The sequence below is a fragment of the Eurypyga helias genome, unplaced genomic scaffold (genome assembly GCF_000690775.1).
Source record: "Eurypyga helias isolate BGI_N326 unplaced genomic scaffold, ASM69077v1 scaffold41370, whole genome shotgun sequence".
Lineage (NCBI taxonomy): Eukaryota > Metazoa > Chordata > Aves > Eurypygiformes > Eurypygidae > Eurypyga > Eurypyga helias.
Window position 1 is genome coordinate 1 of NW_010224526.1, and position 305 is coordinate 305.

The window sequence follows — 305 nt, forward strand, 5'->3', positions numbered from 1 at the left end:
GGTCCTGCAACCCGCACACACCGCCTGCGTGCCTGGGTCCATTTGTACCTCATCTGGGAGCCTTAAAAAGGTGGGGTGCAGTGCACCTGGGATGGCACGGGGAACAGGAAAGATGCATCCCAGGCACGGCAGCTTCCTCCACCACTCCCATTCTCATCCTCCTCAACAGCTCTTTCCCACCCCACAGCGGGGATGTAGGCCTGTGGCCCCCCCAGCCCCCTCCCCACCAGCGTTACCTTGGCCTTCAGCATCCCAAATCCAACTGTCTCCTTCGCGTACATGCAGAGCAGCAGGTTTGCCACCCG

The 305-nt window shown here is 61.3% G+C and overlaps 1 protein-coding gene across 1 annotated transcript in view; it reads right to left on the reverse strand.

The window, feature by feature from the left end:
• Positions 1-236: 236 nt before the first annotated feature.
• The window catches only part of LAMTOR2 (late endosomal/lysosomal adaptor, MAPK and MTOR activator 2), a gene marked incomplete at both ends in the record, with an annotated part of 399 nt that continues 330 nt past the window's right edge, over positions 237-305 (reverse strand). The window contains one exon of the mRNA XM_010161826.1: positions 237-305. This exon is cut by the window's right edge and continues 7 nt beyond it. Within this exon, the coding sequence (XP_010160128.1) occupies positions 237-305 (69 nt within the window).